The sequence below is a fragment of the Triturus cristatus genome, chromosome 4_1 (assembly GCF_964204655.1).
Source record: "Triturus cristatus chromosome 4_1, aTriCri1.1, whole genome shotgun sequence".
NCBI lineage: Eukaryota > Metazoa > Chordata > Amphibia > Caudata > Salamandridae > Triturus > Triturus cristatus.
Genome location: NC_140585.1, coordinates 805,430,411 through 805,443,411, shown reverse-complemented (window position 1 = coordinate 805,443,411; position 13,001 = coordinate 805,430,411). Strand labels below are relative to the sequence as shown.

The 13,001-nt window shown below is 38.4% G+C and overlaps 1 protein-coding gene across 4 annotated transcripts in view; it reads right to left on the bottom strand.

The window, feature by feature from the left end:
* Window positions 1-4,830: 4,830 nt before the first annotated feature.
* TBC1D30 (TBC1 domain family member 30) overlaps window positions 4,831-13,001 on the bottom strand; it is a 259,726-nt gene continuing 251,555 nt past the window's right edge. For 2 of the 4 annotated variants that reach the window (XM_085653419.1, XM_085653420.1), the window contains 2 exons: window positions 12,875-12,934; window positions 11,247-12,223 (listed from right to left, as the gene is read on the bottom strand). In XM_085653419.1, the coding sequence (XP_085509545.1) occupies window positions 11,454-12,223; window positions 12,875-12,934 (830 nt within the window). In that variant the 3' untranslated portion in view covers window positions 11,247-11,453. Of the gene's footprint in view, window positions 12,224-12,874; window positions 12,935-13,001 lie in introns of all 4 variants that reach the window. The other 2 variants (XM_085653418.1, XM_085653421.1) reach the window with 1 other exon arrangement.

Here is a 13,001-nt window from a genome sequence, read left to right as displayed (position 1 = left end):
TGATGAAAGAAGCCAGACAGTCTTAAAGGAAGACATAGAATGTAGAAAGGCTGAACTGAGACGCCAGGCCTGGGATGATTTAGAAAAAGCAAGTGCCCTAAGGGATTCCAGGAGCTTCTGGGAGGTGATAAACCGTCCACTTTTTACAAACAACATTAAGAGTGTGGAAACTTATATAACGGGACAGTCTGGGAGTCTCATTTTTCTAAGATTTTTAACCGAAAGGATATTATTACCCAAGATTATCAGGCAGATACATGTTTTAATCCTGAATCTGCTCAGCAGCTAAGTGCATCCCTGTCCTTAGGTGAAGTGGAGGAGGCCTTGCGAAAGGGTATGGATTCCAAAGCTCCAGGGCCAGATGGTGCACCCTTGGATTTCTTTAAAAGAAATCCAGTGATATGGGGCCCCTTGATATTTAATGTCTTTAGAGCAGTCATAGTGGGCCAAATCCCACTATCTTGGAAAAAAGCAGTGGTGGTGCCCATTTTTAAAAAGGGAAACAGAAATGACCCAACATGCTACAGGCCGATCTCTCTAATAGATGCCACGTGCAAGGTGATGGGAAGGGTAATCCTTGCACGTTTAGAGTCATGGGCAAATACTTCTGGCCTAATATCAGATACCCAATACAGGTTTAGGAAGGGTATGGCAACAACTGAGCAGTGCCTCAATCTGTCCATGATCATGGGTAAGCACATGAAGGCCAGGGGGGCATCGATCCACTTGGTCTTCATGGACTTATCCAGCGCCTTCGACACAGTGTGCGGGGGTAAGCTGTGGTCACTAATGAAAGATCTGGGCTTTGAGGAATCACTCGTTACCCTCCTACGCAGACTTCATGCTTCCACCCCTGTAGTTATCCGTTACGGGCCAGGGGGAGAAAAGACCAAGCCCATTGCCTCAACAGAGGGAGTACGACAAAGCTGCATATTGGCTCCTTTTCTGTTTTTGGTATACACCTATGGCCTTGAACAGTTTCTGCTAAACCAACCTCTGAATTTCCCGAAAATAGAAGGCAAACAGGTACCTCTGCTGTCTTATGCTGACGACACAGTTCTGATGGCTTTGACAGCCAATGGCCTTCAGGGGTGCCTGGACGCTTTTACTGAGTATATGTTGTCATTAGATCTAAAGGTGAATTTTAAGAAATCTTTTATCATTTGTGGGCCAAAATTAACGAAAACACGAAAATATACAGTCAAAGGAAATGTTATTGACAAAGTAAAGAATTTTTCCTATTTGGGGAATGTTTTTTACTTTAATTTAAATTGGGACCAACTTATAATATCCAGGGTACAACAAATGAGTAGAGCTATTGAGGGGCTGTTTCGCTTTGCTGCTAAACTTGGCCATAAGCCTGTAGCTAAGTTGATAACTTTGAATTTGTAAGCTCTTATGGTATCCCCATACTCCAGCCCCATAAGTGGCCCCCCGACAGACATTTAGATTCATACAAACGGAGAATAAATTTTTAAGGAGACTTTTACTTATCTCTAATAGCTCCCCTACATCATTTTGCCATTCTGAGGTGGGCATGGACTATATTGTAGACAGCATACACATGGCCCCCCTGTTTCTATGGGGGAAAATTTGGATCACAGGAGAACTTTCCTTCTCACGATGCATTTTAAGAGATTGTATGAATCTAGATAATGCAATGGCAGTCCCGTGGTTACGTTACGTCAAACATACTTTTTACAAGATAGGTCTAGCAAACTTTTATGACAAGCCAGAGACCATACGACCTAACATGAAAATGGTTATAAAAGATGCATATCAATCTGAATTGAGACTATCACACCGGGCCATGGGAAGAGTGGACTGTTCTCCCCCAAATCGGCAACAATTTTATTTGTCTTTTAGCCGGTTAGACCACTCAAGTTTTTTAATGACTAGATTTCGCTTAGGCACCCTGCACTTTCTTGTAGCTTTTCCGAAACAGGTGGGGTGGTGTGAGAGACTACCCCCCTGTCCGTGTAATAACTCAGCACAACAAAGTACAATGCACATTATGCTATTTTGTACATTATATAAAGACCCCAGGGTGCATTTCCTTAAACCGATTTTAAATACAATTCCTCCTTGCACCTATAAGGAGGGTTTTAATTATTTATGGTCATTATCAACTGTTTCCATCTGCAGCTCTGTGCTTAGTTTGTCAAAAAAAAAATTATAATAAGGAAACGTTATGCAAGGTAAAAGTAATTTTTAGGGGCCATGTGATCAGACCGCAAGCTGTCTTTGTCCTGTATATTTTAAATTTTTGGTGTAGAAACTTTTATTCTTGAATGTATACTTTTTTCTGTGAACTTTTATGATTCATTTGAATCGAATAAAGTTATTGGACTGACTGATGATATGGTGCAAAAGTCTTTGTAGCAGAAGCCAAGCATGTGGACGGCGCTTTACCCAACAAGTGTACAGGGCTATTTTGCATCTTTTCTGACATAGGGGTTTTATCCATGTGCAAGCGGCTGATTTCCTGACACTTGTTTCTTCAAGAAAGTAATTATTTGGTATAATTTTGCCCGTGGGCTTGTCTGGCTGGGCACTCCACCCCTCTTAGGCCTGAGGACTTCACATGCAGTTTTGTATATATGTGTGTTAAAGTGATGTAGGAGTTAGGTGTTCTAATGAGATACAAATTAACATTTAAAAACCAAAACAACATTGAAATTCTCGAGTTATAGGTCACTGAGTGAACTATAACCTACTCTTATGCCACACCGTTTATGACCTCATATATTACAGGACTAATGAGGTCTCAAATTACATCATTGATGATATCACTGATGACATCACTGATAACACCTGGCGGCATATAGGTTGTGCATGTTGAGAGTTATGTGGTACACAGTTTACAAATCACTAAAGTTTGAGGTACAAGTTGTTCTCCATGTTAAACAAGGTAAAGGCCGAGGGCACCTAATGCGTGTTGCAGAGTTATCTTCGAAGTAGCTTGTGCCTTGAAGCCAGACTGTTGCAAAAAATCTGTGAGAAAGGCCACTGCTTTTGTTGACAATAGATCATCCACCATGAATATCTGGGCACATGGCCATGTTAAATAGATGTAATACGGTGTTATCGACAAATCCTATGTAAAAGGAGATTTATAAGGTATGGATATCTATTTCCAGATCTTCGCTGAAGATTTTGGGGCATTGCTGATTTGTTGAATAATGTAGAATTTAGTGTGGTTTACTCTCACTCTGGGGTTGGAAGCATAGCTCCAAGGCTGTATGCCCTTATGCTCATCTCAGGAATGTTTGTAATGCATTTTACCAAACTATGAAGGGTTGTCCACAGGGTCTGGCAAAATTGTCTTTTCATTGGCAAATGCATATCTATCAAACTTATAATTGCGTGCCATGTGAAGTCTTTAAGAGGCTAATCCTGTTAAAGTGAAAACAGTACAAACTCTTTTTTGGAGGGTGTTCACAGTTTAAAAAGGGAGTGACCTCATTAAAGTCTTTGAATGTACTTTGTTTGTTAGGCAGGAGAATACCAGTAAAAGAGAGTAGCATCCACTAAATGTGGGTGACTTGATAGATATGCAACATGTCCAGAATTTGGCCAAAAGATATGGTCATTATCACATGACTGGTGATAGAAAATTGGAAACAGGTGTGGAGTGTTGAATTATTTCGAGTACACAAACACTTTAGACACTGTCACAATGAATGGATGAGGTTATTAGTGATGTAATTTGAGATGTCATCAGCAATACCATCAATTATGTAATTTAACATATCATAAGTGATAGAATTGTGAGGTCATACGCAGCACACAGTGGGAGCGCAAGTTGTAGTTCTAGTTAGCTCAATAAATGTTAGTTTGTTTTTGTAAATGTTAGTTTGTATGTGATTTCAACCCCTACCTACATAATTTTCACCTTTTGTTTTGCTGTGAATTTCTGTTTTGTTTTCTTTTAGCGTAAGCAAAGATCTTATTACAATACCTAACTATAATGTCACTTTATTCTTTGTTTTTTATTAGTACATTTGTTTTTTTTTAAAATAATCATATTCCCACTTGAGCATACACCAAAGTCCCTTGGGCAACCTACAGCCAATGCTCCTGCTGGGTAAGGAGCTGGCAGCAGGGTTTTGCATCCAGCGAGGACTTACACCCCAACCCTACCACACCCATCCAAGCCTACCCGCTATGCATGGCCTTCAGCCAACACTGCTTCAGGCAGCCAAACCCCTCCACCCCAGCTGAGCACAGCCCAAAAAATGCTATTTTAGGCCTATAGAATTTCTGCAAGAGAGAGAAAAGAGGATGCTTCCTGCAGACCAAACTATATATAAATATCCACCATCAGCGGATAAATATATTGCAATAGCAGCAGAAACAGACATTTATGCAATATTCCTCTACCGAGCATATGCAAAGTGACAACTGTTGGTTGGTCTACAAGTTCTGTAAACATGAACAGATTAGCTTCTGTCCTCCGCAGGCCTGATAATTACTTTTAGGTAATTCTTCGCCTATGCGCCTCTTACTCTTTTTCTATAATGTAAATTATACACAAACAGCATGCTGGCAGATAAGTAATATTCACTTGTAACATTGGTTCATCAGTAATGTTTTATAGATTCAAGTGCACCAGCGCTAGGGGAAGGTTGTTTAATTATTAGGCTTATAGTTCAGAAAAAGATAGAGACTTTAAAAAGTGACTTTACATTTGTATGGTGTATCAGAACATGTCTTTAGTTATTGCAGGAATATGGCATCAGCCTGCAAACCTTGAGAAGACGGCATGCTGAAGAAATGACATTGTTATGATTTTCCGAGCACATATCAAATAAAAATAAAACCTGCATGTATTCTTTAAATACTTTATTACTGAAATAGGTTTACTAGAGAAACAGAGTTCCATATCAGATGCACATGAGCTTCAGGACATGCGCAGGTCATTCTAGCAAGTTCAGTTTTATGTCTCACATTAGCACTTTCCCAAGGCAACCATGCATTGTTGGCACTTTAAAATGACAGACAATATGCAGAACATATCACATTAAACTAGACAGCACTTGACTCACTAGGCAGTTTCATGTAGATCCAGTGGATAGATATTTTTTAAATAATACTTTTGACAAGGAAATTAAAGTCCAGAAGAGTGGCATTGAACATTCATTTCATCATATTCAATATTTGGTTTTTAATGGAAAACTACTGTGAATTAGTGTAGGTAACATTTTTTGTGAAACAAAAACTGCAAGATGCAAAATAAAACATGCATAACTGTATCTTTCTTTTACTCTGTCAGCAATCATAATGGATGTATTCCCTACACAAAGGAGGTCCTTTTGGATTCAATTTAGAACCAGTATGTAAAAAACTGAAATGTGTTTTAAGAGGACTGAAAAAAGAAAACATATGTGCACTCTATCAAAGCTATTAAGTTGGGTCATATACTAGAACTTGCTTGCTGAACAAAATCAAGGCAGAAACTCAAAACAGTTTTTTGTGTGGACAACAGATACATCACATTAACACACAAGACTGCAAATAGTCCCAATGACTGGTGCCTTGTACACATTAGATACAACATGCTGTACATCTCTAAGTGTTGCTTGTACTGCTCAAGATTAAGTGTTCGGCAGCAGATAAAATGGAATAATAACTCTTCATGTACTAGCTATAATCCCTGTAAGTATAAGACAGAATTTAATTAAAAAAGAAATCTCATTCCTGTTAAATGTTAGGAAAGTATGCATATGAAAACCTTTCTTTTCAGCACTCTAAGGATAAAGATGTTTTTGCAATAAGAGCTCCTGGATAGGACTCGGATTGATTTGGATGCTTCGTAGAGTTACTGTGCAAAAGTATACCAATTGTAGATCACCAATAATGGAATAATGCTCTCACTCTAAAACATTATTAATCTATTGAAGATTAATTTCCATAAATCAAACAAGCTCACAAATTTCATGCCTAAGGGCAACATGATAATGGTGTTCATCTTTTTCAACTGCAACCTACGGATTACATAGCTGGTTCAATCTGAACCACAGTGTTTGAATATCACTAGCTGCTGAAGTCCAGTGCACCCACCAGAATCCCGTTGGTGTTAACCAAACCTTAGGACAACTAATTACACACAGCCCTAAGTATTTTGTCCAAGATAACCTTTGAACTCACAAAAGACTGTTGCATGGCTATGATGTGGGAACTCCATCAAGTCTGAGGTAGCTCAGTGTTTGGATACTTTAAGTGGGTATAGAAATATTTTGAGCTTTCTACAATTTAGGGATACTAAACAATACAGAAACATTGTCAGAGATAGAAGTTTCAAAGTGGACTTGGCTTCATTAAGAAGAACAATTAAATATTTTGCAAAGGAACATCCTGTTGTATGGTCTCTTCTTATCACAGAAGTTGAACTGAGGTGTTTTTCAGAAATATTAGGGTATTTCAAGGATTAACAGATCTGTGTGTTAAAAACAAACAATACATTGATACACACTCGAACAACAATAATACGTGGATGAATGGAACACCTGATGACTTCTAGAAAAGCCCCTAATTTTGACTATTTAAATTAATTTAGAGGAATTTTATATATTTTTCATTGGATGTACAAATTAAATGCTGCAATAATATAAATGGACATCTGTATGTAGAACAATGGTTCTTCTAATTTGGACCAGTCTTTATTATTTTCTGATGGTTCTATATATAAAAGGATACCCATGCTGAGCTGCTACTGTGGTAACTGAAGTAAGAATGAAATAGGACTATAAGATCATAAATTACACCTCAATGCGTTTTATAAATCTAGCGATCCTCTCTCACTTAAACTGTTCTTTTTATCCATAGAGATAACTGAACAAGCCCAAAGGGTTACATTTTGTGATTTTCCTGACAAAAAAATCTGATCCAGATTTCCAAATGTGAATTGGCATACGCCCTTCAGTGAATATTTGCACAGCACAGCTGGTGGCAATACCTACCTATAATATATACGCTTCCCAAAATCTCCAGTTTAGGATTTCTATGGCCCAGGCAGGCCTTTATCATGCTGCCTTAGGTCTTCATTGAGACACAACCTCAGCCCCTTTAAGAAGATCTGCTTATGTAACAAAGTCACAGAATGCCCTGCACGGTCATGTAACATTAAAAGGTTTTGATTTTTTCTTTTTGCTGGTCTTTATTTTTTAAATTTAAATTTGATGCACGTTTTTCTGTCTTGAATGCTTTGATCTTTTATTTTTTTAGGCATGAATCTCTATATATTCTAGTAGGTTTCTTAAAATAATGTACATAATATTGGGGAGGGCCTTACGGCATTCATATTTTCTATTGGATGACCATTTTTCAAATGAGTGCCGACTGAGAGGAACTACATCTAATGCCTCCCAGGAAAAAAGTGAAATCTTGAAGATGCTTCAAAAGGAATCTAAATAGTTTGAAAAAACAGGGTTAAACCTAGACCCAGAGTACCACAGGGGATATAGGTTGTGGTGACAGAGAGGGGGAGTTTAGGCTATAGAGAATAAAAATCATTGTTAGTGGTTTCCTTCACATGATATTAAATCTCTGTTGTTGCTCAGAAAAAAACAAATCAACCATCCTAATTTAAAGCCTTTTGTCCAAAAACATTACTCTTCTCTTGCACTAAAAAAACAACATGTTTTTATTGATCAGTAATGTTTTCCATGATTTCTATTCCTTTCCTGAAAATTTATTTTTGCTCAGTTTCGAGATTTCTCTTAATTTGAAGGAAATATACCACAACTCAGATTTTTATCTTCCATTCCTCAAAACATCCCTTTCTCAAAATACGATCTCTAATGGAGTCCAGGGCACCAAAGAGAGCCATGCTCAACAGCCATGAGGGCGAGTTCAGAGCAATCAAACTTACTCATCTTTCTTTACTACAAGTAGTGAAGCCTGATGGTTGTTAAGGCAAATATAAAGCACAGTGGCAAAGTGTTACTTATGAATGCACATATAGAAAATAGTTGACCATGTTGCTCTTAGATCTATAGAACTGTACCATTGAAGAAGACATTCTACTACTGATGGATAAGTGTATTTGAAAGCTGTGGACAATGAGAAAGGGGAAACCTTTCACAAGTGAAAACTGCACAAGAATTTCTCAGTTCTTTCTGTGATCACATGGGCTTGTTGAATATACAATTTATTACTGCATTCTTTTGAGGTCTGAAGTATAGAGCCAAATCTGGAAATCCTCCACAACACTGAGCAATATAACCGGTTTCTGAGTTTGAGAAGGATCCCATTCTAAAGTATTTTTTTTCCACTGCACATCACAGAGATTGAATTCAATACACGTTACTCACCATGCTAACTCTTTTACTGTATGGGATTTCCCAAGTCACAAGGAAAGGCACCTGAACATAGCTTACATGTGAGCTGAGAAAATACATACCACAGACCTTTCTATATTCCAAACTTGTGGGTTCCTCTCTATCTAAATGCAAAGCAAGAGACAAAGAGCAGAATTGGGGGGATGTTTGTCTGAAGGTAGGAGTGGAGGAACTATGGGCTAGAGTACAGGGGTTTCTATGGTGGGTAACCTGTAGTTAATTTGTCCAGTCCATCCCAACTTTCTTCTGACTAATAGAAAATGTGAACATTTTGTAAAGTTGGGGGGAGGGAGGGAGCGAGCGAGACAAGCAAAGTTGTTAACCACTAAAATGTTACTAAACAAGTTTGTTAACAGAGCTCAACAAATTCATCATCAGCTCAGGAATTTATTTACATGGAAAACTCCTTACATACCAAATAAGGCACAGCATACAAGACTCCTTTGCAGATGACTTAGGAGAGCTAATATAGACCGAAGCTACGCTGCCTTCACTGCATGTGCATGAATTCCATACCTACGAGACAGGATAGAAACCTTGTAGCATTTCATGATGGAAGGCATTACCAAAAGGCAATTAATACATTTAATGTCAGTTTTCCTGGGGAAGGCCACAAGAGGTGACAAACAACCTGTGAATCTAATGTTGTGGTACTATGTAGGCAACGTGTAAGGCATCACTTAACATCAAGAGTGCTCAAAAAGACCTTTAAAACTTGAATAATGGATTGGAAAACAAAATGGGATCACAATCTCCAGACTTAGTTAGATTTCAAGGCTCATAAAACAACAATGAAAGGACCAGGTTAAAACCCTGCAACTTGTGCCACTTCTGAACGCGAGGGAAAATTCAACAGACCCTCTGATTGAAAAATATTGTGAATGAGAGTTACAGCTGACCACAGTAGTTTTTGGTGTGTTTGTCAGGACTCTACTTAAATCGCAGACCTCGTAAAGTGTAAAATAAATCTAATGGACAGGAGATCTGATTGAAGTTATTTCCTAATTCTGGTTTGTCTAAATCAATGAACAGCTAGACAAAGGAGTCTGTACACCATTGAGTGCTATTCATCTGCCTCCTGGTACGAGCAAAGACCTCAAGAGAAGGAGAGTCCAACCCATCCAAGGTAAAATCTACTAAATAGTTTGTATTTATGGTCAGCGCAAAACAATCTGATCTTCTATTCTTTGTGATCTGAATGGTTAGATTAAACATCTTTTTTAACATCAACCACACACCATCCACTGAGATGAAGAGAGAATTTGGAGAAGAGTTACATGGTGGAAATGTATGATCTGTGTCTTCAAGGAACTTGAGCAAGTTTCAACTAGAGTACATGTCTACATTGATGTTTCTCATAGGCTGATATGTAAGAGAAGGGGGTGGGTCTTGCCTTCAGACAGGGACCCCAAATGATAGTCTTCTGGGACTTTTCTAACATAACCCCAGTAGTCAGACTAGAACCTTAGACAGTAGAGCCACCCCTTCAAGCATGTGGAGCATGCAGGTAGATTTAAGTCACAAATGAGCTTCAAAATAACTCTGTCAGGGAGAATATCAGGGGGAGTAAGCAATGTTATACCAGCAGGATCACTGGACATAAGCCATAATTGCATTTCCATAGAAGCACTGGGGAATAAGGGCCTCACAGACACTTTGCAATGCAATCTAGTAATATATTTATGACATATTTTAGGATTGCCACCACTACAGCCAGTAAATCGAAAAACCCTTCCCTAGTTGTTGGGAGAAACTGTTTTGAAAGAACAAGTCTTCTGTTAGTGGGAGAATAAAGAGTTCCACACCATTCATCTGAATAGAAGGCATCCTCAGCTTCCTAGTTCGAATCTCCAGAATGCTCCACTGATGTTAATTTAAAAGCACAGGTGAAGCAATTTCTTAAACACTGTGTAAGAGTGTAGCAGGTGGGCAATACAGCCAGAGTGCACTCAGCACCCGTGCACTCCAAGCACAACATGAGCAAGTCCGCTTCCGAAAATATGGCTTACCACAAATGCCACTGCCTAGGCCGGGCAGGAGTAAGAGAAAACCAGGGTACCATCTCAAAGAGGATTAGTATTAATTCTAACACAGAACTTTCAGTTGTAAAGCCTGTCTGATGTCCTAAAATGGAAGAGAAGAACTCAACTGTAAGTGTGTAGGGTGGTAAAGCCTGTAGTGTGCAAACACCCTGGCTTGCACAGCTTTAACTTTTCCCGTGCAAGCTTTGTTCTGGTAACTTCCTTTGAGGCAACAGACATTCCATCAGCTTTAGGGAGTAGAGTTAGGTTGAGCAGACAGGGAAGATGACTCACCTGTGCTTTTTTTCCGTTCGTACAACTGAAATTGCTAGATATCTGTTGCAAACAAATTGGCCTCTTTGTAGAGCATGACGCAAAGGATCACTGCAAAAATATTTTCATTCACAGATGAACTTGGCAAATACAGAAAGTCGCCTCTGAATTGTTCAAAAGTTGAGAATACAAATGGAAAAATTAGAAAAATAATGATCCAATCATACCACTATTCTGGCTATGACCTAAACACAGCTCTGTTCTGCCTCTGAGTTTAGAAAGGGCAATCTGATTTGTTAAAGCTTACCCACTATCACAGAAAACATCCCATCCTAATTTAAAGCAATTTTTTATGTACTGCTATAATGTTCAAGCAGAGGTTGAACTGTAAAGATGAAGATGCTTGTTTAAAGATTTCTATCAACTAGTTAGTGCACAGTATAAACAGAGTGATTGAGAAATGATTCAATTAATGCTTTGGATGTCAGTGAAACAAAGGACAACAGAGTTGCAAGAAATGTAACAATGAAATAAATAATAGTAACAAAATAATAGTAACAATACTGTAAACTATCATGCTGATTTTGTCATAGAACCTTAGTAATTTATGTGCTCCGTACTCTTTTTATTGTCAAAGTGACTTTCGTGCCACAGTTTAATTTAAATAATGATGAATCCCGCAAAGAATCAACTCAAGGGCCCTTGGAACATTGAGGACATTCACCGGTCAAGATGTTAGTCCCAATTACTTTTTTAATCCGTATTTAGATCATTTACCTAAAACATTTCATTAGAAATATAAAGTGCAGAGAGGACATCATCGCTTCTTCGTTACAGTCACTCCATTGGCAGGGCTGGAGAAACTTCTGCTCATCTGTGGAAAGTTTACAGTTGGTGTTCGATTAGTAGGTCCGTACAACCCTAAATTTCTAGCTGCAGTAGACTTCTTCAACGGTTTCACACTTGGGAAAGGGCTGAAAACTTGCATCTTCAAATGATTTGTCTTTGGGGACCTGTTTAATGTTCCACTTTCACTACAAGAGCTAAGTGAGTCAGATGAATCCCTCTGGCAGTGCAGGCTAGCAATTTCGGTTTCTTCACCATCGTTTCGGTTTAGTTCTAGTGCTTCTAGCTTGTTTTGAACCACAATTATGTTGGCATTAGTATCCATGTAAACAGGCTCTGGAGACTGTCCATCAGCTTTTAAACTGGTCCTGTCTTCTGAGCCACTGTCATCCCTTTCCAGGCTACTAGATTTGTTTACATTTTCATCCTGTGCACTGGAAGGCTCAGTTTTAAGAACTTCTCCATGCTCTTCTATAAGCCCAATGGTGTCCCCAAAACCTAGTTGGCCTTTTGCTCTTGCAATGTTTTTTCGATGTACTCTGATGTGAGTACGCCAAGGAGAATTCAGTTTGGTTTTAATATCTTCATGACTGCCTGGTGAGGATTTCAATCCAGGAATCTGAATAATTGCGTTCTTTGCTGACCTGTTCGTGGTTTTCATCTTTTTCCCCAGCAAGAGGTGATTTATTACTGGAGAATGATTAACTTGGGATGGAAGGAGGCTGGTGACTGGCCCTTTGTCTGGAAAAAATTAGGAGATTATGAAAACAGTGACAACAGCAGTACAAACAATACAAGGTAGGACATTAATTCTGCCTTATTGTTTCACAATAAGATGGCTCACTTGCAGATCAATCTCACATTATCCATAGGAGAGCAGTACTGTCAAATGGAGTGAAGGATAAACAAGTTTGAAAGATAAACGCTTGAAATGAATACACTAAGTTAGATAAGATCTACATTACTGAAGTAGAGAATGAAAACATTTTTTAATAGAGAGCAAAACATTAGATTAATCTGAGAGAGCATGTAAATCCTTGAAACATGAGAACGTGTCAGTATTTCAAAAATGTCAAATATGAACCCCGAAGGACTGGTGTTTATCACCCTTTTGATAATTGCTGGATAAAACTTTTCAAAATTAATTGTGTGTTACTGATATAAATCTTTTCAATTTCAGAGTTTATTGTATTGACATTACTTGTATAAGTGCAAATTATGGCACCTTGACAGGCCTTTGTCATTGCATTATTCTATTAAATTACTCAATGACAAATCCTTATTAATGGATTTAACAGAGGCACGTCATCCAAATTTCAAGGATTCCATGGATTAGAACATTTCATTAGTGAACCAAGCACCATACACCCAAAGAGTTACATCTGTAAATACCCTCAGTCAGCTGCTCCCTGGGATCAAGTCGGATCCCAGGGTCTTTGTCTTCTTCAGACCCTAATGAAAAAGTGATATGTACACATAACTTAACACTGCATGGACATTAAAAAAATCAAGTGACAAT